The sequence below is a fragment of the Bufo bufo genome, chromosome 4 (genome assembly GCF_905171765.1).
Source record: "Bufo bufo chromosome 4, aBufBuf1.1, whole genome shotgun sequence".
NCBI classification, from domain to species: Eukaryota; Metazoa; Chordata; class Amphibia; order Anura; family Bufonidae; genus Bufo; species Bufo bufo.
In genome coordinates, this window is record NC_053392.1 from 420806619 (window position 1) to 420832014 (window position 25396).

Consider the following 25396-nt stretch of genomic DNA (forward strand, 5'->3'; position numbering starts at 1 on the left):
CGTGTCCTGTGGGAACACGAGTGGCGGGAAATGATTGCAAACGATTCGGGGGTCAAAGACTTTCTGATTAAAATGAAATTCCTGACTCCTTTGGATCCTCGTGACGCGCTTTACGGCGGGCGCACTAACGCCATTAAACTTTATCACAAGGTGCAGTCCGATGAAACAGTGCATTATTACGATTTGTAATAATGTCTGTACCCTTTTGTTAATAAAACTAAGACTTACCCTGTAGGACACCCAAAAATCATTTATGATCATTTTGGCTACATCAAAAAATACTTTGGCATTGCCAGATTTAAGGTGTACCCTCCCAGAGATTTATTTTTTCCGGTCCTGCCTGTAAAGCTAAATAAAAAACTAATGTTTCCGCTATGTTACATATGCGCCTTGAACTGTCAGAAAGACATTTGCAGCCACACAGACGATGAGCGTTCCCTAACCGATACATGGTGCACCATAGAAATAGTTTTAGCTGTTGAGAAAGGTTACAGGATTGCCGAGATCTACGAGATCTGGCATTTTCCGAACACAACAGACGATCTGTTCGCCCCGTACATCAAATTACACCTCAGAGATAAACAGGAGGCTTCCGGTTATCCCAGTTGGTGTAAAACGGATTCTGAAAAAACAGCTTACATAGCGGCATTTTAAAAAAAAAAAGATGTCTGCTTGCGATCTGATAAGATAGCTGTAAACCCAGCAAAAAGACAAATTTCAAAACTGTTCCTAAACTCTTTGTGGGGTAAGTTTGGCCAGCGTTCTAACTTGTCACGTACCAGCATAGTCACGGACCCTGACGAACTTTTCAAATTAGCTTTTGTGCCATACTACGACCTCTCCGAGGTTAATTTCATCGATGACGATACGGCAGTAGTCAATTGGCGCTATGTAAAAGAGCGCTACACCCACAACAAAAACACAAACATTTTTATAGCCTGTTTTACAACCGCCTATGCCAGACTCGAATTATACAAGCTCCTAGACAGGCTACAGGAACGTTGCCTTTATCACGACACAGACTCCGTCATATTCGTGAGTAAGGGGTCTGAATGGACTCCACCCTTGGGTGATTTTCTCGGTGAACTAACTAGTGAAATACCCGACGACGCCCACATTACCGAGTTTGTATCCGCTGGCCCAAAGACTTACGGCTACAAACTTAACAACGGGAAAACCGTATTGAAGGTTAAGGGTATAACACTCAATGTCGCTAACACACGGCTTGTTAATTTTGACAGTTTAAAAGACCTTGTGTTGGATTACTCACACAACACCGACCCCGAGACGCAGAAAACAATAGGTATCGCGCAAGATGGCATTTTCAAAAATAGGAAGCGCTTGACCATAGAGACAAGACCGTTACGTAAAACGCAAAAGTGCGTCTACACAAAGAGACAGCTGACGGCTGACTTTACAACGTTGCCTTTTGGCTATTAAACATGACTGCGCAATTTCAACACCCTTTTTCGTGTATTCTAGCAGGACCCTCAAATTCCGGAAAGAGTTTTTTTGTTAAAAATGTATTAATGCACAAGGATATGTTAATGTCGCACAAACCTTATAATGTCATTTGGTTTTACACATGTTGGCAGAAATTGTATGATGAACTAACCCGTTTGTTTACAAGTATAAGGTTTATCGAGGGGGTCCCACAAAATTTTACAGACGCTGATCTATTTCCAACAGACAAGGTAAATTTGGCTGTTGTTGATGATCTTATGGAGGCGGCTTGTGAAAATCTTGAAATACAAAACGCATTCACCAAATACGTACACTACTGAAATTTGAGCATTATGTATCTCGTTCAAAACGTTTTTTGTCAGGGTAAGAAAAGCCGAACCATAAATTTAAACACTAAATACATGGTCCTTTTTAAGAACCCTCGTGATAAATTACAGGTTATTACGTTGGCTCGGCAGATGTACCCCGGTGTGGCGAAACCAACCTCGCCACTGGGTTTTGGAGGGGCCTGGCTGCTGGCCTCTTGCCCCAGGATTATGGGCCCTCTCATCAGCCAGGCCTCATTTGTTCACAAAGGACTTGAACTCACTTGAACTCCTGGTCTAATTTGTGCCATGTTGGGATGTTAAATGTCTGTGTATTGAAAAGGGTTGTGACATTGTATGTTTAAATGGTGATTTCTGTTCTGTTGTCCCCACATGTGTATTGGTGATTTCTCTTTGTCTTGAGAGATAATTGGATTACTCCTCGGGTGTCTCCAGGGCAGAGAGGAGGAAACCATGATGCATTGTGGGGATGTATTGTCTTTGTGTATCCTGCAGTGCTGCATATCTGTCCTGTGTCCCAGTCTTCCTTCTGGTCCCCTAGGGGCGTGTACACCAGATGGGCTTGGTTGTTTTATACCTCCCTGTGGGCGGACCTGTATTTGCAACAACTGTAATAAAAACCAGGCTGGGTGTTACAGCACCTCAGACCACTGCTTGACCCTCAACACGGAGCCTTGTCTCGTTATTGGGGGGATCCACTGTATGCTGTTAAGAGACTGATTTCCAGGAGTGTAAGCTGATTCCTGTTCGTCTGCTAGCAGCTATTCGTGAGGTTCCAGTTTGGAGTGCTATTTTGTATCCAGTTCGGGAGTTTGGTGTTCTGCAGTAGCTGTGCCTGTCTCTCAGAAAGGGGCCTATCGCCTAAACGGATTTTAACCCCTTGTCTGCTGAAACGGTCCGTTACATTGGTGGCAAGCAGCGGGATCGTTCCTACAGCCAGAAGGACAGCTACAGGAGACACCATTTCTTTGGATTAAACAACTTAAGGGCAACGCATGTCTCAGTACAGCGACCCTAAAAGCACCAGGATGGAACCAGCAGTGGAGTACAGATACTCTATTGAGGAATTCGACCGTATAATGTGGTTGTGGCTGAACTTCTTCGGACCCAATCCAGCTGAGAAATCCGTGAAGTTCGTGAGGAGTCTAGTGTTCAAGACCCTACGATACCGGGCAGAAGGTGACGGTCAGCTGCCACGTTGGGTGGACCTCCATCGGAAGTTACAGTTGCGGGACAGAGAGAGCTCAGTCTCCTCTCCCCAGCGGCAGAGTATCCAGCAGGGAATTATGAGCCTAGTCTCCATTCCCCAGCGGCAGTGTGAATTGCAGGGAATTGGGAGCCCAGTCTCCATTCCCCAGCGGCAGTGTAAATTGCAGGGAATTGGGAGCCCAGTCTCCATTCCCCAGCGGCAGGCTGAGTTACAGGGGGCAGAGGTAGTTGTTCCTGCCCCCCAGCAGCAGAGTGATATGCCGGGAAGGCAGTGTGAAATGCAGGGAGAGGAGAGCAGCGTCCTCCCTCCCCAGCGGCAGGCTGAGTTACAGGGGGCAGAGGTAGTTGTTCCTGCCCCCCAGCAGCAGCATGATTTTTTGGGAATTGGGAGCCCAGTCTCCATTCCCCAGCGGCCGAGTGATGTACAGGGAATTGGGAGCCCAGTCTCCATTCCCCAGGGGCTGTGTGATTTATTGGGAATTGGGAGCCCAGTCTCCATTCCCCAGCGGCAGGCGGAGTTACAGGGGGCAGAGACAGTCGGTCCTGTCCCCCAGCGGCAGAGTGTCCAGCAGGGAATAGAGAGCCCAGTCTCCTTTCCCCAGCAGCAGGACACTGTATTGGGAGCGGAGACGGTCGGTCGCCCTCCCCAGTGGCTGGAAGTATGTATGGGAGAGGAGCTTGTTACCCCCTCTCCCCAGCGGCAGCTTAACGCACCAGGGGGAGACAGTAAGCCCCACAACAGTGCAGATGGGACCGTGGTCTCTGCACTTACAGCACAGGGGGTAGAGACAGTCGGTCTCCCCCTCCAACAACCAGGCTCCAACCAGGCTTCTTCCATGGTAACGCTGGCACCAGGGCAGAGTACCGCTGATCCCTGCCCACAAAGCAACCTCCACTCCAAGCCAGGGAGCAACACAGAGACCGGGAGTACCAGCTACCAACATAACCTTGGTGGACTCACTGGACAGAGACAGGCTACCAAATCCAACAGGTCCAGTATTGGGTTGTGGGTGGACTGCCAGACTAACTCAGGTACTGACCGTGAGGTCAGGTACCTGGTTAGTCTTCCCTGGGAGGGGGAGATGTGTGGCGAAACCAACCTCGCCACTGGGTTTTGGAGGGGCCTGGCTGCTGGCCTCTTGCCCCAGGATTATGGGCCCTCTCATCAGCCAGGCCTCATTTGTTCACAAAGGACTTGAACTCACTTGAACTCCTGGTCTAATTCGTGCCATGTTGGGATGTTAAATGTCTGTGTATTGAAAAGGGTTGTGACATTGTATGTTTAAATGGTGATTTTTGTTCTGTTGTCCCCACATGTGTATTGGTGATTTCTCTTTGTCTTGAGAGATAATTGGATTACTCCTCGGGTGTCTCCAGGGCAGAGAGGAGGAAACCATGATGCATTGTGGGGATGTATTGTCTTTGTGTATCCTGCAGTGCTGCATATCTGTCCTGTGTCCCAGTCTTCCTTTTGGTCCCCGAGGGGCGTGTACACCAGATGGGCTTGGTTGTTTTATACCTCCCTGTGGGCGGACCTGTATTTGCAACAACTGTAATAAAAACCAGGCTGGGTGTTACAGCACCTCAGACCACTGCTTGACCCTCAACACGGAGCCTTGTCTCGTTCTTGGGGGGATTTACTGTATGCTGTTAGAGACTGATTGTCAGGAGTGTAAGCTGATTGTCTGCTTTTCCTGTTCGTCTGCTAGCAGCTATTCGTGAGGTTCCAGTTTGGAGTGCTATTTTGTATCCAGTTCGGGAGTTTGGTGTTCTGGAGTAGCTGTGCCTGTCTCTCAGAAAGGAGCATATCGCCTAAACGGATTTTAACCCCTTGTCTGCTGAAACGGTCCGTTACACCCGGTAAAACACGTTTCTTTTTAGAAGCTTTTGAAGATGCTACACACAAGCCTTACGGCTAATTACTTGTAGATTTAAGATCTGACACGCCTGAGGACCTACGACTCAGAACCGGTCTGTTCCCACCAGATCTGCCGGTGGCTTATGTGTGCAAAAAGAAGCTCTAAAATGAGGTATCTCACATCTTTACGGTTATTTTTGTTAGCGGCGCTGGTGCTGTAAGGCTGTCGAACAGGATCCGGCGTAATTGGGATCTTTTAAAAGCATTAGTCAAAACAAATCTGAAGGCCCGAAAATCAATATTACGTAACGCCAGTAATAATTTGATATCGGCTATTGGCGAGATCGCGCTTAATATCCTTAAAGGAAAGATGCCTCTTAAAGAGCGCCCAAAAAATATATTGAAAAAATGACGAAGGGCTATAAAGAAATTAAGCGATAAAAAGTACTCCATTAAAGGAAAGAAGCGTATTGTGAACCAGAGCGGCGGTTTTATAGGAGCTTTGCTCGGCTTTGCAATACCTTTAATCACTAGCCTGATAGCTAATACAGCCGGTGATTCATAATGCAGTATGCACAGAAAATGTTCCTGGTTTCCAAAAATGAAATGGACAGGCTTAAAAAAACATCCGCAGATGCAACAGATATACGCCAAACCGCCATACGGCGATTAGATGATGAGATTAGCGAAATACTACACAGAAATTACCTTTCAGATGATGAAAAAATTAAGAGATACACAGCCGTGTTACAGAGGTACTTAATGCTCAACAAACAGTCCGGTAAAGAAATGTTGGGTATAACCCTGATTACACAGCCGCAAACCGATCAACAACAATTGTCAAATGCAACCTCAATCAGCACAGATACTAACGAGATACTTGACAGTATTAATACACGCTATAGAAAAAACTATTGTTAAGTAAACTGTACCGCTCGGTTAATAAGCCGTACTGGAACGCTATGAGTGAATTCATTTACAAAGAACAAACTGTACCCGGTTCCAACATTATTGACCTGATTCGAACAGCTACTCAGAGTCATGGGTTGCCTAAGATTTAGGGTCCATTCACACGTCCGTTGTTTCTTTCCTGATCTGTTCCGTTTTTTGCTGAACAGATCTGGACCAGTTCTGTACACATTCATTTTCAATGGGTCCTGAAAAAAATCGGACAGCTCAATGTCTGATTTTTTTTCAGGACCCATTGAAAATGAATGAGTACAGAATTGGTCCAGATCTGTTCCGCAAAAAACGGAACAGATCAGGAAAGAAATAACGGACGTGTGAATGGACCCTAAACCTCACGGTTGGGACTATTTTATGGAGACTATCGCACAGCTGAACGCCCCGTCAACGGTTATCGGTAATACAAGAACAAGAGAACTTTTCGATAATTTGAAAAAGCGGTCGCTGAGCGAGCCCTTTGACGAGGCTTGAAGCCCTTTTACACCGCAGGTGTTATTAACATCGCCTACTGTGTCGACGCGTGGCTCATTACTACCTCAAAAGAGGCTCCCGCCTTTGTTGCAAGCTGCTTGGTTAACGTTGTAAATTTTCTTACTTTGGCGATTGTATATAAACTTTCTTTGTATTAAACATCTTATAATGTTTTTATTTGTTTTACATACATTTTTACTTTGCATGTATATAAAATTTCTTTGTGTGCAATGTCTTATGTTTTATTTACTATACATAAACTGTTTTAAATAAAGTGTATTCTGTTTTTTCTTTTTACAATAAATATAATAGCTTGATTATTTAAAATTGTATAAACAGTTAGGACGCATTGTTGAGTAGACGCTGTTTAAAACACTGCTAAAATGCCTGCAAATAGCAAAATATTGCGAAAACAGTACTACACGCCTGTCGGCTCTTATGGGGGCGTTGAATCCTTATTTAGAGAAGTCCGGAAATTTGGAATAAGAAAAGACTCTGTAAAAAACGAGGATACTTACACATTGTACAAAACTGTTAAAAAAAATCCTTTACAAGAAACAAGGTTATGGTGTCTGATATAGATGCTCAATGGCAGGCAGATCTTGTGTCGATGATGGATTTTTCTAAAGAAAATAATGGTGTAAAATACCTGCTGACGGTCGTTGATATTCTATCTAAATATGCTTAGGTGTCGGGCCTTTCAAATAAGTCCGGCGCTACAGTGGCTTCCGCTTTTGAGCAGATATTTAGGTTAAGCGGTCGAACCCACAGAAAGCTTCAGACTGATCGGGGCCGTGAGTTTATAAACAAACCTATGAGGCGTCTTTGTGAAACCTATAAAATACATCATTTTTTAACTACAAATGCTGTTAAGGCAGCGTTGGTCATACGTTTTAATAGAACGCTGAAAACTAAAATGTGGCGCTATCTTAGAGAACAAAACACGTACAGGTACATCGACAAGTTACAAGACCTGGTGTATAGTTATAACCGTACATACCACAGAACTATAAGGCGGCGCCCCGTCGATGTGACAAAAGAGAACTCTTTAGCCGTTTGGAAAAATATCTACGGGTATTACTATACTATTAAAAAAGTTAAACCGGTATTAAATATAGGTGATCACGTCAGAATTGTGCGTTATATACAGGGAGTGCAGAATTATTAGGCAAGTTGTATTTTTGAGGACTAATTTTATTATTGAACAACAACCATGTTCTCAATGAACCCAAAAAACTCATTAATATCAAAGCTGAATATTTTTGGAAGTAGTTTTTAGTTTGTTTTTAGTTTTAGCTATTTTAGGGGGATATCTGTGTGTGCAGGTGACTATTACTGTGCATAATTATTAGGCAACTTAACAAAAAACAAATATATACCCATTTCAATTATTTATTTTTACCAGTGAAACCAATATAACATCTCAACATTCACAAATATACATTTCTGACATTCAAAAACAAAACAAAAACAAATCAGTGACCAATATAGCCACCTTTCTTTGCAAGGACACTCAAAAGCCTGCCATCCATGGATTCTGTCAGTGTTTTGATCTGTTCACCATCAACATTGCGTGCAGCAGCAACCACAGCCTCCCAGACACTGTTCAGAGAGGTGTACTGTTTTCCCTCCTTGTAAATCTCACATTAGATGATGGACCACAGGTTCTCAATGGGGTTCAGATCAGGTGAACAAGGAGGCCATGTCATTAGATTTTCTTCTTTTATACCCTTTCTTGCCAGCCACGCTGTGGAGTACTTGGACGCGTGTGATGGAGCATTGTCCTGCATGAAAATCATGTTTTTCTTGAAGGATGCAGACTTCTTCCTGTACCACTGCTTGAAGAAGGCTTAAGAGTGCTGCATCCCTCTGCAAGATATCTCACTATTTTTGACTTTTCTGAGCCTGTCAAGTCCTTCTTTTGACCCATTTTGCCAAAGGAAAGGAAGTTGCCTAATAATTATGCACACCTAATATAGGGTGTTGATGTCATTAGACAACACCCCTTCTCATTACAGAGATGCACATCACCTAATATGCTTAATTGGTAGTAGGCTTTCGAGCCTATACAGCTTGGAGTAAGACAACATGCATAAAGAGGATGATGTGGTCAAAATACTCATTTGCCTAATAATTCTGCACGCAGTGTATAAGGGGGTTTTTACAAAGGGGTATGAACAAACCTATACGGACGAGATATTTTAAATTCACTCTGTAAACACTAGGGGCCTCAGACCCCTTTATAAGTTGAAAGACCTGTCCGATGAGTTCATTGAAGGCTCGTTCTACCCAGAGGAAGTCCAAAAAGTAACTCTCGACAAGCTACGAGTTTACAGGATAGAAAAAATACTGAAAAAGGAGAAAGTTCGGGGTAAAATGTTGTGTTTTGTAAAGTGGATAGGATGCCCTGACAATTATAACTCTTGGGTGCCTGAAAAACAGTTGATGTATCTGTAAACTATGGAGGACGGATCGTTTTTTATCACGCTGCCCTGCAACGCATCCGCCAAACTTTATCCCGAAAACAGCATCGCCGATTACACCACTAAGTTAGCAAAAGCGGTCCATCTTCACGGCCCTTACGAAGTGGCTTTAGTGGAGATTCAGTATCCACATACGTGGGAGACCTTTGGCCCCGGAGATGGTGTATTCTACGTCGCGCAGCGCGACGAGCCGATCAGCGAGCTTTTTGTTAAATCGGGTTATTACTCCAATATGCACGATCTCATCAAAGCCATTAATAGCAAACTTGAATCTATAAAAATACCTCCCGATCAACTGCATCTAAGATACGACGATATTGACAGAACCGTTTATGTAATGAATTCACCAGTATACAAGTTTATGCCTTGTGTGAAGTTGGGGAATATTTTGGGGCTGCCGGGGTATTCCCAAGCTCCGTCGCTCAAGAATGTAGACACCGAACACATCACTCTCCGCTACAAAGGACCCGGCTTACCTGTTTTAGAACATCATGCTGGTGGTATAAAGGGGCATGCTCTAGTTTCATCAAAAGAGAAAGAAAGTTTATCCCGATATTAAAGCCGGTTTTTATACAATGTTTGTTTGTACAGATATAGTCCAACATCAACTTGTTGGCGATAGTTACGTACAACTTTTAAGAACTGTCGAGTTAGGCGGTAAAAATGGTGAGATAGTTACGCAAAAGTATCACCGGCCGGACTATATACCTGTTTGTAAACATCATTTTGACACGGTTACAATAAACCTATTAAATTCAAATACGGCAAGACTATTGTGCGATTACACTTTAGACCGCGGGCTGTGACGACGCACTAAAATGTTGTCCCAGAGAGTGTACGGTGACCCGTACGCATAAACGCATTATTACATAAGCCGGTCATGGTTTGGACGGATTTCACGGTACCGAATTCATGCATGGTTCTAACCTTGCCGGGTTATTTCGGGGTCTGTTCCGTCGTGTCGTTCCCCTATTTAAGAAAGGTGTGGAGCTTGTAAAACCGCACGTGAAAACAGCCGCCCGTAACATCGCTAAAGACGTTGTCACTACGGCTTCGACCGCCTTTATGGATCGTATAAATAGGTCGAGGCAGGGCCAGGAGGGCTCTGGTGTCGAACAAATACGTAAAAAAACGCGTAAAAGAAAACATGAACGCGCTACCGTTGTCTTACCAACTTTTATGAATAAAGTAGCACAACCTAAGAGACGTCGCCGCCAGAAAACAAGCTATGGCTTTCGTGCATGACGCCTCCGCCGAGTACGCCAAATCAGAGTTGGATATCTTTCAAATACCGCCTACACAAACAAGCATTGAAAAATTGCTTTATGTAGAGGTGCAGCCAATCGCCGCAATGACTGACAATGCCCCTTTGGAATTCTACATCACGGGCAGCGGTGAATATTATTACGACCTTAATAACACATTGTTACACGTCGTTACAAAATCAATAGTCCTGATAACACACCTATACCAGAAGGATCCCGCGTTGCACTTATTAACTACCCTATAGCGAGTCTTTTTAATCAACTGGATATAACGCTCGGCGAGACGTTGATTTCAAGAAGTGACAACCTTTATACGTATAGAGCGTATATAGAGTCCCTAATAAATTATAATTCACAAACTTTAGCGTCCCAATTTACAGCCGGTTTATTCTATAAAGACACAGCGGGACATCATGATGAAAGGGTTCTCGACGGGCGTAATGAAGGCTTCAGCAAGAGAGCAAAGTATTCCGGCCGATTTAGAAGTGTGGAATTAATGGGCCCCATTTACGCCGATATATTTAATCAACCGAAGTTAATACTGAACGGTTTAGATCTAAAGATAAAATTGACCAGAAACAAAGACACTTTCTGCCTTATGTCGGCCGAGGCGGCCCATTTTCAAGTCCAAATACAGCACGCTTCCCTGTTTGTCAAAAGAGTACAAGTATCGCCCGCTGTAAGAATCGGTCACAGTCGCGCTCTGTTAACAGCTAACGCAAAGTACTCGATCGATCGGGCGTCGCTTAAAGTGTATAGGTTACCCGCTGGTACGCGCATATCTAACCACGAGAATCTTTTCCTCGGAAGCCTACCAAAAACAGTAATACTAGCGTTTGTGGATAACGAATCATATTCCGGGAGTTACCAAAGAAATCCTTTGTGCTTCAACCACTATAATGTGAATTATGCAGCCTTATATTTGGATGGTCAACAGATCCCGGCAAAACCTTTTCAACCTAACTTCCAAGACGAATCAGCTGTTCGTGAATATATGTCCCCAGTACATATTTCGGGGAAACACAAGGCCGACAACGCTTTATCCGTCAATCGGCACAAGTTTTTGAACGGTTATACTTTGTTCGCTTTTGATTTATCACCGGATCAAGAGCCCGGCGGTCATTTCTCTCTAGTAAAAACTGGCAATTTGCGAGCTGAAATTAGATTTGCTGAACCGATTGCGAACACAATTAACATGATTGTATATTCAGTTCATGAAAATATTATTGAAATAAATAATCGGCGGGAGGTATTATATGATTTTCAATAAACATGAATAATTATGAAATTGCCTGTGTTATTAAAGCTGATATTAACGCCAGGCGCATATTTAAAAGGTGTATTCCCGCGGCATACATTGTAAATACGGATAATTCGTATCAGCGGGGGAAGCATTGGATTTTAATTATATTATACCCGAATTATATATCTATTTTTTTTTATAGTTATGGTTTATCACCCGCAAATGAAATATTTCCTGGCGACTTTATGCAGTTTTTATATAAAAATTCTAAGACTATAATGTATCAAAACAGACAAATACAAGATGCCGTTAGTACAGTCTGCGGCCATTACTGTATCTATATCTTACAATGTCTCTCTAAAGGAATATCTTTTGAAAATGTGTTAAAAATGTTCACTAACGATTTTCGAAAACATGACTGTATTGTGCGATCATTTGTAACAAAACGCATGAAACGCTTATGTATACGATGCTGTAATTACAATCAAACGTGTCTGTCCATACGGGACTGTTGCAAATAAGGAAAATTAATAAAGCTTTTTAAACTAATTATATTTGTCATCGTTTGATTTTTAATGCGATTATATTAAATTAATATCAGGCAATATAAATTTTAATATCAAATAGCACGCACTATAAATTTTATATCAAGCGATATAAATTTTAATAGCCAGCACTATAAATTTAATATCAAGCGATATAAAATTAATATCAAGCGATATAAAAGGGGGCGTGGTACCTGTCACTTTGACAAAACATATACCCTCTTACTACTCCCCATCCATCCTCCCTTCAATACGGTGTAGTTGTCCTTTACCCTTTGCAGAAAAGCAAGTATGATCTTCTTGGGGTTGTACTCATCCTTCTTCCTCCAAACACGGCGAGTGTAGTTGATACTAAAAAGTTATATTTTGGTCTCATCTGACCACATGACCTTCTCCCATGCCTCCTTTAAATCATCCAGATGGTCACTGGTGAATTTCAAATGGGCCTGAACATGTGCTGGTGTGAGCAAGGGGACCTTGGGTGCCCTGCAGGATTTTAATCTATGACGGCGTAGTGTGTTACTAACAGTAATCTTTGAGACTGTGGTCCCAGCTCTCTTCAGGTCATTGACCGGTCCTCCCTAGTACAAACCGGATTCCAAAAAAGTTGGGACACTAAACAAATTGTGAATAAAAACTGAATGCAATGATGTGGAGATGGCAAATGTTAATATTTTATTTGTAATAGAACGTAGATGACAGATCAAACGTTTAATCCGAGTAAATGTATAATTTTAAAGGAAAAATACGTTGATTCAAAATTTCACGGTGTCAACAAATCCCCAAAAAGTTGGGACAAATAGCAATAAGAGGCTGGAAAAAGTAAATTTGAGCATAACGAAGAGCTGGAAGACGAATTAACACTAATTAGGTCAATTGGCAACATGATTGGGTATAAAAAGAGCTTCTCAGAGTGGCAGTGTCTCTCAGAAGCCAAGATGGGTAGAGGATCACCAATTCCCACAATGTTGCGCAGAAAGATAGTGGAGCAATATCAGAAAGGTGTTACCCAGCGAAAAATTGCAAAGACTTTGCATCTATCATCATCAACTGTGCATAACATCATCCAAAGATTCAGAGAATCTGGAACAATCTCTGTGCGTAAGGGTCAAGGCCGTAAAACCATACTGGATGCCCGTGATCTCCGGGCCCTTAAACGACACTGCACCACAAACAGGAATGCTACTGTAAAGGAAATCACAGAATGGGCTCAGGAATACTTCCAGAAACCATTGTCAGTGAACACAATCCACCGAGCCATCCGCCGTTGCCAGCTGAAACTCTACAGTGCAAAGAAGAAGCCATTTCTAAGCAAGATCCACAAGCCCAGGTGTTTCACTGGGTCAGGGATCATTTAAAATGGAGTGTGGCAAAATGGAAGACTGTTCTGTGGTCAGACGAGTCACGATTCGAAGTTCTTTTTGGAAATTTGGGACGCCATGTCATCCGGACCAAAGAGGACAAGGACAACCCAAGTTGTTATCAACGCTCAGTTCAGAAGCCTGCATCTCTGATGGTATGGGGTTGCATGAGTGCGTGTGGCATGGGCAGCTTGCATGTCTGGAAAGGCACCATCAATGCAGAAAAATATATTCAGGTTCTAGAACAACATATGCTCCCATCCAGACGTCATCTCTTTCAGGGAAGACCCTGCATTTTTCAACAAGCTAATACCAGACCTCATTCTGCATCAATCACAACATCATGGCTGCGTAGGAGAAGGATCCGGGTACTGAAATGGCCAGTCTGCAGTCCAGATCTTTCACCTATAGAGAACATTTGGCGCATCATAAAGAGGAAGGTGCAACAAAGAAGGCCCAAGACGATTGAACAGTTAGAGGCCTGTATTAGACTGGGAGAGCATTCCTATTTCTAAACTTGAGAAACTGGTCTCCTCGGTCCCCAGACGTCTGTTGAGTGTTGGAAGAAGAAGGGGAGATGCCACACAGTGGTGAAAATGGCCTTGTCCCAACTTTTTGGGGATTTGTTGACACCATGAAATTCTGATTCAACATATTTTTCCCTTAAAATGGACCATTTTCTCAGTTTAAGCTTTTGTTCCGTGATTTATGTTCTATTCTGAATAAAATATTAGAAGTTGGCACCTCCACATCATTGCATTCAGTTTTTATTCACGATTTGTATAGTGTCCCAACTTTTTTGGAATCCGGTTTGTAGTTCTGGGCTGATTCCTGACCTTTCTCAGAATCATCCTTACCCCACGAGGCGAGATCTTGCATGGAGCAACAGACTGAGGAAGATTGACAGTCATCTTGTGTTTCTTCCATTTTCTAATAATTGCGCCAATAGTTGTTGCCTTCTCACCAAGCTGCTTGCCTATTGTCCTGAAGCTCATCCCAGCCTTGTGCAGGCCTACAATTTTGTTCCCAGTGTCCTTAGACAGCTCTTTGGTCTTGGCCATGGTGGAGAGGTTGGAGTGTGATTGATTATGTGATCGGGTGTCTTTTATATACAGTAGGTAATGAGTTCAAACAGGTGCAATTAATATAGGTAATGAATGCAGAGTAGGAGGGCTTCTTTCGAGAAAAACTAACAGGTCTGTGAGAGCCAGAATTCTTGCTGGTTGGTAGGTGATCAAATACTTATTTCATGCAATAAAATGCAAATTAATTATTTAAAAATCATACAATGTGATTTCCTGGATTTATTTTTAGATTCTGTCTCTCACAGTTGAAGTGTACATACAATAAAAATTACAGACCACTCCATTCTTTGTAGGTGGGAAAACTTGCAAAATCGCCAGTGTATCAAATACTTATTTTCCCCACTTTATCTCTGCAACAATTCACCATAGAGACAAAAGACTCAGGTTGCCTGGTTTAACAGGGTTGATCATGGTGACAGACGCACTTTAAAGAGAACCTTTCACCCGAAGAAAGTATGTAAACTCACCAACTACAAACATACCGGAGGCTATAACCGGAGAATGGAGCGGCGCCCGGGGATAACAGTAAGTGCAGGGGGATCCCTGGGCGCCGCTCTACACGTCTTTATGGTGAGTTTACATACTTTCTTCGGGTGAAAGGTCCTCTTTAAGTCAATTTAGAGCTTGTCTAAGATTTTTCATTATCTCAGACAACCCCTTTAATATAGAAAGTAACTGGCTATCTTTATGTCAAACATACCAGTGCTTGTCATGCTTTTTAATTTATATATGCTCTGTGTTCTCCATGACATGTACTGCACAATTACTGCTTTCTACTTTGTAGCCATTTCTTTTTTTTTTTACATTTCAAACTAAATAAAACCTACGAAATTTCATATGATCTACAAGAAGAAATTTCCATTTTCAGCTTTTACCAGAAGGTAATTTCAAAGAAATATCCTTCTTTCTCTACTTATCAGGCACCTCTTCTACCATATACCTGATTTTAATAGTGTCTGTATCTGGCACTCTGGTATGCGGCACTCAATGAAAAACAATGTAGAGTATTTATCAACAGTTATGGGAGTTTTCTGGGGATTTTAAAATAATTTCATTTTCAACTTTAGAATGGTCAAATAAGCGTTCATCTTTTTTTTTTTTGACTGACCTATGAAACACCAGTCTTAATAAACCTACTCTAATGATTTTTAGGTGTTTGATTTTTCAGTTTCAATGAGGAATATTATACAGACAAAAGCTGCGAAGAGACAGAGTTAGAAGGAGGGGGGATGGCATACACTCATACGCAGATTTGTTCTGGAAAGAGCTATTTTACCTACTGTACATATTCTCTAATAAGCAGGTATTGAACTCACATACATATGCTTGATTGATTCCAAGATGCTTAGTCTTTTTGGAGTAAAATCTTATTTATAATATCCTAAACACTGTTCTGCTGTGTTTACAGGACAGTGGGTTAATTCTGCAGACTGACTGCTTGTTTTCATGTCTCACTGAGGTGTAGGTGAATGTACACAGGGAAAAAATAGGGAACTCAGCCAGAACATCATAGCAACTAGCTGATTGAGATAGAGCTTGCAAAGGGGTAAACTGATGGTTTAGAAAAGCACCATACAAGTGACAATATACTGTAGCTAGAAATACTGATATTACTCAAATACACATACAATAGGTTTTTTGCATTGCATTGCAATAAGTAATGAACCCGAGGCATCGTCGATTGCCGTTCTGTTCATATTTATGCAGTGATATTTTTTTTTCACTTTTTATGATTATTTTATGTCTGTACCTTGAAGACCATTCAAAATAGAAGTAATTTCTAATGGCTTCAAAGGACCTGAGCCAGAATTTTTACTTTCTGAAGAATCAAAAGGTGACTCGTTGTCCAGGTCACATGGTTGGAATAATGGTCTTGAAAACAGTCTGCACTGTTTAGGACAATTTTCATCTTTTTCTGACTTGGATTTGCTGTGATCTGTTTCCATCTTACTCTGTTAAAAAAAAAAAAAGATTAGGAGAAAGCTATAAATCTGTTTTAGATGCAATATTTTTCAAAATGCAAAGATATAAGAAATAAAAAGTAGCACTAATATGCATACATATCAACACATGTATAAATAAAAAATCAAAGCATAATGAAATAAATAAATACAATAATAATGGTGTGCACAACTATTTTGGCCTTGAGCTCCAAGCACTAAAAGATGCAATTGAACGATCGCCATCACACAGCATCCTGATGCAATGTAATCTCACAAGAACTGAGATTTCTCATGAGGTCACGCTGTACCATAGCTTCTGACGCAATAGTGTCTCACTCAAACCGGAGTGAGACGCTACCGCAAAGAAGAGCCCAACCGCTTTAGAGAAAAAAAAGAAACCAGTGACATGTATTAGCTTTCTAAGCATAGTAAAATCCCTATTCTAAACATGGCAGGGATATAGCCTGAAAGTAAGTGTTCTGCCTTCCATATAGAGCAGTGTTGCTCAACTCCAGTCCTCAGGGCCCATCTGGTCATGATTTGAGAATATCCCAATGAATGAATAGCTATGGTAAGTCCTGAGGTGTGTGCTGCCTTGGATTTTCTTTATACATATTTGAATTGGATCCAGTCCGTGGTCTACTCCAAGGAATTGCACCTCCATAGTGTGTGCTGCTCATCTACTTTTTTGCTTTCCAATGAATGAATAGCTATGGTAAGTCCTGATGCATTGACACTTATCACCTGCTTAATATTAAGGAAATCCTGAAAACATGACTGTCATGTGGTCCGTAAGGACTGGAGTTAAGCAACACACATATTTAGAGGGTCTCAAGTTCAAATACCAAGAGAGACTTTTTCTTTAGTTAATTTTTCTCCCTAATTTAAACCATAATAAAACTTGACAGACATTAAAATCTTATGTTTATGGCAAAATGGCCTGATGCAAGTAATGCTATAATGCAAAATTTTGTATACGATATCAAGCTATGACACAGCTCTAGGATGAATTTTACTTCTTACCTTATACTCATACATAATATGCCCTATCTACAAGATCTGTTTCACAGTGTAAAGGCAAAGTTTGAGCCACAGCAGAGTGTCACAGATATGGGAAGCATGACTGAATCTGCTGCTTCTGCCCTCACCATGCATGATGTTTAGCCCTGTCAATCAAGGGGGGGGGGGCAGCACAGGAGAGTCACAAAAGCAGTGCTTCAAGGGCTTAGTCTGGCCTTCTGGTCCTCAAACTTGCTCATTAGCATAGGAATAAAAACAGAGATATCTCTGCAGCTGTTTAAAGAAAGGTATCATTGTAATCGGCATTTTCAACCCTATCAAGAACTATGCCTGGTTTAATCCGTCTGATAATGCTGACAGAGACTCTTTAAAGGTGTTGTCCAGCGCAAAATATTCAACATTTTTAAACCAGCACCTGGATCTCAATACTTTGAAAATTGCATGTAATTAAAAAATTTTGTAGAGCCACTAAGTTATTCAATAAAATATATTTGTATAGTGCCACCTGCTATTTTTTAATATTTCTCTGCCCAACTTACTGAGGTGGTTACTCATGCTCAGTTCCGTCAATTAACTTCCACCAGCCATATATATTGTTAGGGCTACACAGTGACATGTGTCGCACGACTGAGAACAACTACACTGTGACGTGTCATCGCACCGATGTCACACTTGGATGGAATTTTCATGTCGCAGTAGCATGACACCGGCATAGACTATCATTACAATAAATGTCGCTGTGTAGCCGTAGCCTTAGGCTACATGCACATGACAGTGAAAAAAAAGTCTGTTAAAAACAGACACAATGTCAGTTTTTCATGGTAATTTTTCAACCATTTGTGCATCTATTTTCTGGTCGTCTGTCCATTTTTAATAGACGTTTTTCATCCGTTTTCCATTAGCTTTTTTTATTTTATAAAGATCCCAACCCCTGCAGTTCCCTCAGTACACATGTCCCCCATCTGTAATAATGTCTCCTATAGTGGCCTCAGCAGTAATAATGTCCCCCATAGAGGCCCCTGCATTAATAATGCCCCCATAGTGGCCCGAGCTGTAATGTTTTGTTTTTGCAAAAAAAAAAAAAAAAAATACATTTTAAAATACTCATCTCTGCAGGCAGCATGTTTTAGAGCAGAAAAAACTAACATGCCTTATAATTTATACATTTAAATCTCTGCTATTTCACGGGGGAGATGTTATGAGTAACTGACAGCTATCTCCGTAAACACACTTACACAGAGAATGCTATCAATCACTGATATCCCACGTGAACAGTGAAGTCAGAAAGAGGAGAAATTTAAACGTATAAATGATAAACTTTAATAAATCTTTTCCCACAAAAATATAAATCAATCTACTCAACATACCATCAACAGTGGTGGATTATAATATGGGCATTTTGGGTGGCTGTCGGGGGCCCAAGTCTCTCAGGGGTTCCATGACCACCCAAACTGCCCACTATCTTAAAACAATTTACAGGAATGAGAAGTGGCCTGTGGCATTAGTGAGGCAGCCACACTCACTGACCACGCACAGCAAAGACAGCCCTAAAATCCGGCACACTTTAACTATTTGTGCTCTATGAAGCAGTGAAGTGGATCATGATCATGGTCTGATCCATGCAGTCTCCATATGCTTAACATAGTAACATAGTTTATAAGGCTGAAAAAAGACATCTGTCCATCTAGTTCAGCCTGTTATCCTGCAAGTGACCATCACAAACTTCTGACCTCACTCCCATATAAAAAATTTATTGGCAGAACTGAGAAAATGTGTGCCTTCAAGGAAGCCTACAAACCAGACTCAGTTACACCAGTTCTTTCAGAACAAATGAACCAAGCATCGAATGGAATCATGTAAAGCACGCCACCACTGAACTCTGGAGAAGTGGAAACATGTTCTGTGGAGTGACAAATCACTCTTCTCTATCTGCCAGTCTGATGGATAAGTTTGGGTTCATGAATGCCGGGGAAAGTTAACTGCCTCGTGCAAACCGTAAATTCTGGTGAAGGAGGGTTAATACTATGGAGGTGTTTCTCAGGCGTTGGCCCAGGACGCTTAATTTCACTGAAGGGAAATCTTAATGCTTTCAGCTTTGTGTGGGAACAGTTTGGAGAAGGCCCTATTTTGTTTGTACAAAGCAATTCCATAAAGGCATGGTTTGGGTGCCATTATGGTGTTAGAACTTGTCTGGACCACACACAGTCCTGAGCTAAAACCCATCAACCACCTTTGGGATAAACTAAAATGGAGATTGCAAGCCAGGTCCTCTCAACAATATAAATATCTGAGCTTAAAAATGCTCTCGACGAATGGAAACACTCCAAATTCTTTTAGAAAGCCTTCACCAAAGAGCAAAGGGGGACCAACTCATTATTAATGCTGTCATGGTATATATGTAGTAAGCATGATTCTGTTTAGATGTCTGTGTGTTAAACTGGGGGGCCCTATATTCTTCATTCATCCCAGGGCCCATGGTAGCCTTAATCTGCCCCTGATCATCAATACTTATAAAAGAGCGTAGAATTCTTGTTCTGAATGTTAATTCAATCAGACCGCCACTTGGGATCAGAAGGATCAATAATAATAATAATAATAATCTTTATTTATATAGCGCCACCATATTCTGCAGCGCTTCACAATTCAGAGGGTTCATGTACAAATCAAAAGACATCACAAAATTACAGGGTAATAAACAAATAAAACATTAGGCGTGCGGGCCATGCTCGAAAGATTGGGAATAGGGGTGCCACAAAAGGTGGGAATGGGAGGCTCGAATTATGGAGGATGTCTTAGATAGTTTGCAAAACGGAGAGCAAGTAAGGTGATAGACAGAGATGAGGGAGGATATGTACAGAGGTGCAGCACTGTGGAGAGCTTTGTGGGTAAGGGTGAGAAGTTTGATCTGTATTTTGTGGTGGATGGGCAACCAGTTAAGTGACTGGCACAGGCAAGAGGCATTGGTGTAGTGGTGGACAAATAGATGAGCCTGGCTGCTGCATTTAGGACAGACTGATGGGGAGAGAGTTTAGTGAGTGGAAGACCAACTACAAACGAGTTAGAGTAGTCAAGATGAGAATGAATCAAAACAACAATCGTTTTGGCTGTTTCCACAGTGAGACAAGGGCAGATTCTGGAGATGTTCTTGAGACGCAGATGACAAGAGAGTGAAAGTCAGTATGGGGAACCAAGTCAAAAATAACCTCAAAACAACAGGCATGCTACCCAGGAGTTATGATAGTACCACAGACGGAAAATGAAATATCAAGTTTGGGTTAGTAGATGGAAAAATAAGAAGTTCCGTTTTTGAGAGGTTAAGTTGTTAAGACAGCTAACAGACAATTACTGTTGTTTTGTAGTAAACCAAGGATGATGTCAGGGGGTTAGGTGTATAGTTCAGTACCATCTCAGCAAAGAGATGGTACTGAAAACCAAATCTACTGATTGTTTGTCCGATAGGTCCTCCAAAAAAATATAACCTGTCCTATTCTTGTCCGTTTTGCGGACAAGAATAGGCAGTTATATCAATGGCCGTCCGTGCCGTTCCACAAATTGCGGAACGCACACGGATGCCATCTGTGTTTTGAGGATCCGCAGTTTGCGGACCGCAAAACACACAAAGGTTGTGTGCATGAGGCCTTAGACTTCAGACTTAGTTCTGTTAATACAGAGACCTGAAATAATAGAGAATTGTTCAGAAACACAAAACAGATTTGGCAGGGAAATTAGAAGCCTAAGTGTCACCAAAAGGTCATCAGCAAATAAAGTAGTCTTATATGTAGAGGATACAACATAAAGAAAAACCGTATCAGAGTAATTGTGAATAAAAATAGCCAGAGGTGTCTTTGCTAATGCAAGAAATGCTGGGGATAAGAGACAACCCTGCCTAGCGCTACAGTGAATGGGGACAAAACACAGAGAAGAAGAGGGAACTTTTAGGTAGGCAGAAGACAGATGTGGATTGGCAATGCACCTCAGTGGGAAAATTCCCAGTGGGCCAATTGCCTTCTACTAGGAAGTGGGCCAGCAGAGCCCAGCCTTACTTTTCCCACATTGTATCTTGCATGTGCATGATATTGACAGTACGACCAGCAATGTGTGAGAGTCTCAGACACTCAAAATCCTCTCTGTCTTGTCCGAGGGATCCGCCTCATGGTGGCACATCCTCCTCCTGCCAGCCGCTGTGTGTTGACAGAGCCACAGCTTCTACCAAGAAGCTGACTGCTAACTAGAATGCTATCTGAAAGCCCCAAAGTTGTCACATGATGCCCGCCAGCCAATGACAGCCCTTCACTACAAGTCCTGGCTCAATTTCCTGCTCTCAACATAGGGAGACTCCGGCCTTCCCACTCTTACCAGGTACACTGACATCACCGCCTGCTACATCATCAGTTCCACAGCCCGGTCCCTGCTCTGTGTGCCATGTCCTCACATACCATACTGGAGGACTACCCCTAGTAATATATACATACTGCAGTATGTATATCTATTGCTAGGGGTTGCCCTGCAGTATAAATATATTACTAGGGGTAGTCCTACAGTATAAATGTATTAGTAGGAGTAGTCCTGCAGTTGACTACCACTAGTAATACATTTAAATTGCAAAACTACCCCTAGTTTTATATATATATATATAAAACTAGGGGTAGTTCTGCAATTTAAATGTATTACTAGTGGTAGTCAACTGCAGGACTACCCCTACTAATACATTTATACTGTAGGATTACCCCTAGTAATATATATATATATATATATATATACTGCAGGACTGCCCCTACTAATAGATATACACTGCAGGATTCATGGTACATATAGGTGTGCTTGCTTCTCCTCCCATTGGTGCACATGGAGGTGACTAGAAGCAGCACACCATATGTGCGGAGTCTGCGCTCCTGAACATAGAAGCCCAATGGCTTAGGTAGGTTTAGCGTAGGACCCAGCTGACCTGAGAGCACCTTAGCGCTTGGTAGGCGGGCACAGATGTGTTTTGATCAAAATATATTGGCTAAGTGTCTCAGATTTTATCATATCAGAGTGAGGACTTTGTCCATATATAATGCTTGCATCTACTTTATTAAGTGCATTATTATCTTATTTCTGCATTTTCTACACTGCAGGATACCCTTAGTAATAGATATATAGAACATGGTCTACCCCTAGTAATGGATATATATTACAGGACTAACCTTAGTAATAGAGTTGTTGGAAGCCAACATTGACAACATTCATGATAATATAAGAAATTGAAAACTTTAAACAGCAGCCTGTTCCAGGTGTCATTTGGTTATCAACAAGTTGGTTTTGCTTGCCTTGTAAAAGCCATAGAAACTGTCCTTTTGTTTTCAAAAGCTATAAATGATACCTACTGTTATGGAGAGCATAGCTGTGAGTGCAATGGACAGCTATTGTTTTGAAACTGCCTCTGTAGTATCAGCAAATATTTGGGGAGTATGTACAATAGCCCTGGGGTAGTGGAGACTACCTAAAAGTAGGGATGAGTGAACCCGAACTGTATAGTTCGGGTTCGTACCGTATTTTGGGATGTTCGTGACATGGACCCGAACTCGAACATTTACGTAAAAATTCGGGTTCGGGTTCGTTTTTCGGCGATTTCTATGGCGCATTTTGAAAGCCTGCAAAGCAGCCAATCAACAGGCGTCATACTACTTGCCCCAAGAGGCCATCACAGCCATGCCTACTATTGGCATGGATGTGATTGGCCAGTGCAGCATGTGACCCAGCCTCTATTTAAGCTGGAGTCACGTAGCGCCGCATGTCACTCTGCTCCGATTAGTGTAGGGAGAGGATGCAGCTGCTGTTAGGGCGAGATTAGGCAGGGATTAACTCAGCAAAAACACTTAATGAAGTGATCGATCTACAGCTGTGAATCATTCAACTTCTGCTAGTTAATTGCTCACTGTTTTTAGGCTGCCCAGAGTGTTTTTCTGTCACTTTTTTCTGGTGTGATCGGCGGCCATTTTGTGTCTTGTGGTGCGCCAGCACAAGCTGCCACCAAGTCCATTTAACCGCTTGCCGCCACGCTAATGCCGAAAGGCGTCATTGCGGCGGCTCCCCCAGGCTACGCTAACGCCAATAGGCGTCATCTCGCGTGAGCCGAGATTTCCTGTGAGCGCGCGCGCTCACAGGAACGGAAGGTAAGAGAGTGGATCTCCAGCCTGCCAGCGGCGATCGTTCGCTGGCAGGCTGGAGATGTGTTTTTTTTAACCCCTAACAGGTATATTAGACGCTGTTTTGATAACAGTGTCTAATATACCTGCTACCTGGTCCTCTGGTGGTCCCCTTTGTTTGGATCGACCACCAGAGGACACAGGTAGCTCAGTAAAGTAGCACCAAGCACCACTACACTACACTACACCCCCCCGTCACTTATTAACCCCTTATTAGCCCCTGATCACCCCATATAGACTCCCTGATCACCCCCCTGTCATTGATTACCCCCCTGTCATTGATCACACCGCTGTAAAGCTCCATTCAGACATCCGCATGATTTTTACGGATCCACTGATAGATGGATCGGATCCGCAAAACGCACACGGACATCTGAATGGAGCCTTACAGGGGCGTGATCAATGACTGTGGTGATCACCCCATATAGACTCCCTCATCACCCCCCCTGTCATTGATCACACCCCTGTAAAGTTCCATTCAGACGTCCGCATAATTTTTACGGATCCACTGATAGATGGATCGGATCCGCAAAACGCACACGGACGTCTGAATGGAGCCTTACAGGGGCGTGATCAATGACTGTGGTGATCACCCCATATAGACTCCCTGATCACCCCCCTGTCATTGATTACCCCCCTGTCATTGATCACACCCCTGTAAAGCTCCATTCAGACGTCCGCATGATTTTTACGGATCCACTGATAGATGGATCGGATCCGCAAAACGCATACGGACGTCTGAATGGAGCCTTACAGGGGCGTGATCAATGACTGTGGTGATCACCCCATATAGACTCCCTCATCACCCCCCTGTCATTGATCACACCCCTGTAAAGCTCCATTCAGACGTCCGCATGATTTTTACGGATCCACTGATAGATGGATCGGATCCGCAAAACGCACACGGACGTCTGAATGGAGCCTTACAGGGGCATGATCAATGACTATGGTGATCACCCCATATAGACTCCCTGATCACCCCCCTGTCATTGATTACCCCCCTGTCATTGATCACCCCCCCTGTCAGGCTGCATTCAGATGTCCGTATGATTTTTACGGATCCACGGATACATGGATCGGATCCGCAAAACACATACGGACATCTGAATGGAGCCTTATAGGGGGGTGATCAATGACAGGGGGGTGATTACCCCATATAGACTCCCTGATCACCCCCCCTGTCATTGATCACCACCCCTGTCATTGATCACCCCCCCTGTCATTGATCACCCCCCCTGTCATTGATCACCCCCCCTGTCATTGATCACCCCCCTGTCATTGATCACCCCTCTGTAAGGCTCCATTCAGACATTTTTTTGGCCCAAGTTAGCGGAAATTATTATTTTTTTCTTACAAAGTCTCATATTCCACTAACTTGTGTCAAAAAATTAAATCTCACATGAACTCACCATACCCCTCACGGAATCCAAATGCGTAAGATTTTTTAGACATTTATATTCCAGACTTCTTCTCACGCTTTAGGGCCCCTAGAATGCCAGGGCAGTATAAATACCCCACATGTGACCCCATTTCGGAAAGAAGACACCCCCAGGTATTCCGTGAGGGGCATATTGAGTCCATGAAAGATTGAAATTTTTGTCCCAAGTTAGCGGAAAGGGAGACTTTGTGAGAAAAAAATAAAAAATATCAATTTCCGCTAACTTGTGCCAAAATAAAAAAATTTCTATGAACTCGCCATGCCCCTCATTGAATACCTTGGGGTGTCTTCTTTCCAAAATGGGGTCACATGTGGGGTATTTATACTGCCCTGGCATTCTAGGGGCCCCAAAGCGTGAGAAGAAGTCTGGTATCCAAATGTCTAAAAATGCCCTCCTAAAAGGAATTTGGGCACCTTTGCGCATCTAGGCTGCAAAAAAAGTGTCACACATCTGGTATCGCCGTACTCAGGAGAAGTTGGGGAATGTGTTTTGGGGTGTCATTTTACATATACCCATGCTGGGTGAGAGAA

At 42.6% G+C, this 25396-nt stretch overlaps 1 protein-coding gene across 1 annotated transcript in view; it reads right to left on the reverse strand.

Annotated features, from left to right (window-relative positions):
* ARID4B (AT-rich interaction domain 4B) overlaps positions 1 to 25396 on the reverse strand; it is a 557657-nt gene that overhangs the window by 157705 nt on the left and 374556 nt on the right. The window contains exon 19 of the mRNA XM_040429305.1: positions 16027 to 16228. Coding sequence (XP_040285239.1) covers positions 16027 to 16228 — 202 coding nt within the window. The remainder of the gene's footprint in view (positions 1 to 16026; positions 16229 to 25396) is intronic.